Here is a 2,746-nt window from a genome sequence, read left to right on the forward strand (position 1 = left end):
CCTTGCGGCCCTCGACGACAATTTGAGGGAGGTCCACAACCCTTAATCGAAGTTCCCGTTTTGCCGGCAATAAAAGAACGAATTTTGTAAGAAAATAGCAGAAAATATAATTTGCTTGAAAGGCAAAATATGCTTACGAATTGGTACTGGGGTGTGGTTATCATTTTTATGGCCAAAGTATTCGAATTGTTTTGTCTAAATTGATGTCATCTTACCCCTGAGCATATGCCCAAGTATCCCACAGCGCTTGCTGTCATATTTCTTTCTTAAAAAGTTTCTACATATACATAAAACAAATAACACACACAGCAATTATGTGTCTGCGATTAATCGGAAGTGCTCTCTGTTGGTAAGTCGACTACTTAGTTTGATTTTAAATGTTCTCAAGAGCTAACAACTTTCGCAGCTGTTGCAAATTGGGTCTCAAATGCTTAATATGTTTTGCCTGTTCCGGGCTCGGTGTCCTGGCCATAGTAGCTCTCATCGTTTACTTTTGCTTCTTTTACAACAAATCAGAGGTTACCACAGTAAAGCCTTCCGATTCTGATTCCACTACTCTGGGGGATATTGAAAAATCCGTCACGAGTGCCCCATCGCTAATCAAATCTTATCTTCACCAACTAATAGATAGATATTGATATGTACATTAGTGAAATCAATAAAACGAACTACTCCCCTTCCAAATAGCAATAAAAATCTAGTGCCTTTAAATATAATTGTTTAGTAAACACATTAAACCGCAGCCATTTCAATCCAAATGGCGTACTCCTGGTCAAAGCACTTGGCACTTGGTTAGCCTGCCTTTCACTTATTTGGCCAGCGAGCGAAGGAAATCTGTTGAAAAACCGCCAACCCATCAGATGCTGCTGTTGTGTGAAAAACTGATGCCAGTAGTTAATGGTACTTTGTATGCAAAGTGCAAGACAAAACGAAAACAAACAAAAGGCCTAAAGTCAGTGGAGGAGCCAGTGGTGAAGCCAGGGAGCCATGGAGCCATCGGGAAAAAGTTGAAAGAAGACGTCCGCCGCCCGGTGGCCACAAAACCGTTTTTTGGCTGCCATTTGATTACATAAAATTTCCGCATTTTTCGCTGGTTGTAAGCGTTTTAGTGGCGAACAACTGACAGCTGCCGAAATGCGGAGAGAGCGTTTAGTTTTCCCCCATCTGCTGCAAATATCCCCGGTTGTCTGTGATGTGATTAAGATGGTTAGTCATTCTATTTAAGAGCTTGCCCCTAAGCTCATCAGCCACTAAAATGCGAAGCCAGGCGAACGACTCTCATGGGCTATATCAACGATATCGAATCAGTTGCACGAAAAAAAGTTAATGTCGGTGTATATGCTCTTGCCATTCTTCCAATAAACGCTATCAAAATATATTGTTTTCAACATTAAATGTGGTAAGCACCTGCAGGCAATGGTTTATGGCATTTTAATTTACACTTCAGTTGAAAAAACATTGATTGTTCTGGGTTTTTTGTTTGTCCGGAAAACCCTTTGTGATCTACTCTTAGTTGGTTTCATAAACAATTAGAAGTTTGTTCGTTTTATTGACGGATTTGCACCTGACAATCGGCCGATACTGTTGACAGGCGAAAACGTGTTTGATAAGCAACAGTATCGTGTCATTAATTCCCTTTTTCATTTACTTATTCGCCAAGCCAAAAAAATGCTTCAATGAATTTCATTTCAATGGATTTTCGGTTTTCCTTTATTTTTCATTATGTGAAGAGCATGGTTGGAATTTCTCCTATTTGCAAGCTCTTTCACTTTTTTTTCTTGAATGCCTTTTACAGCATTTGAGCATTTGGTATTTGCTACCTAGAAATCGAAGAGAGAGGTGAGCAGGGGGCTATTGGCCATTACTTCGATTTGTTTCTTATTTAAATTTTGTATACACTTCGGAGAAAGACTGGAAAGAGAAGACTACAGACATGCAGGAAGAGAGGGCAGGAATGTGGTGAGGGAGTGAGGACGTTAAGTGCCTTTGTCGGTTGCAAAAGCGAATTAATGCCGGGAGAAAGAAAGAAAAAAAAACAACGTAAAGGAAAATCGCTGCGGTTTCCTACTCTAATGCGTTTAATTTATATCCTCTACCAACTACAACAAATAAAAGCAAAAGGAATTGGCCCGGGCTTCGGGGGGATAAAATAAAAATATATATTTATTTTACAGCTGCTGCACTTAGATGTGCGATGGCAATAAAAAGCAGCCCCAGCAAGTGGCATTCAACACCTTTTTTCTTTCGTTTTCTATTTCCTCCTCCGCCCGAAAAGCTTAATAAACAAACGCCGAAAATGGTCTAGAGTTGGGTGGTAGGTTGGTTGGGTGCGTTATAAACATTTAAGTCCACAATTTGCACAGTGTGAAAGGGCGCAGAGCCACAACCTTCACCACCGCCCACTCGATGTCCTCCACTCCGCTTCAAGTGGAACTATCGGAGCAGCAGCCAAATGCTGCTGGCCAAATGCAATTTTCACGTGCAACCGCAACGATATTTATGCCACACCAGCAACAAAAGCTCAGCCGGAACCAATTTCAACACTATACAAAAAGGGCGTGAGAAATATTTCCATGATTTCATTTTTGGTTGAAATTTAACTAAAGAACTGTTTGTTTTAGAAAAGGCACTTTTGCTGTCTTCAAAAGATACATTTTTATAGTTATTTATGAGTTATGGGAAAGTCTTAAACTAATTAAGAAACTAACAAACAAATAATTTCAAACAATGAAATCCTTTTTTTTTC

The 2,746-nt window shown here is 39.8% G+C and overlaps 1 protein-coding gene across 1 annotated transcript; it reads left to right on the top strand.

The window, feature by feature from the left end:
• The first annotated feature begins 224 nt into the window (after positions 1-224).
• Positions 225-684, top strand: LOC108115432 (protein midgut expression 1). The gene is made up of 2 exons (XM_017226869.2): positions 225-349; positions 407-684. The coding sequence occupies exons 1-2, from the start codon at positions 315-317 to the stop codon at positions 636-638; spliced, it is 267 nt and encodes an 88-aa protein (XP_017082358.1). The 5' UTR covers positions 225-314; the 3' UTR covers positions 639-684.
• The last annotated feature ends 2,062 nt before the right edge of the window (positions 685-2,746 follow it).

This window comes from Drosophila eugracilis, unplaced genomic scaffold (assembly GCF_018153835.1).
Source record: "Drosophila eugracilis isolate 14026-0451.02 unplaced genomic scaffold, ASM1815383v1 contig_1197, whole genome shotgun sequence".
Taxonomy (NCBI): Eukaryota; Metazoa; Arthropoda; class Insecta; order Diptera; family Drosophilidae; genus Drosophila; species Drosophila eugracilis.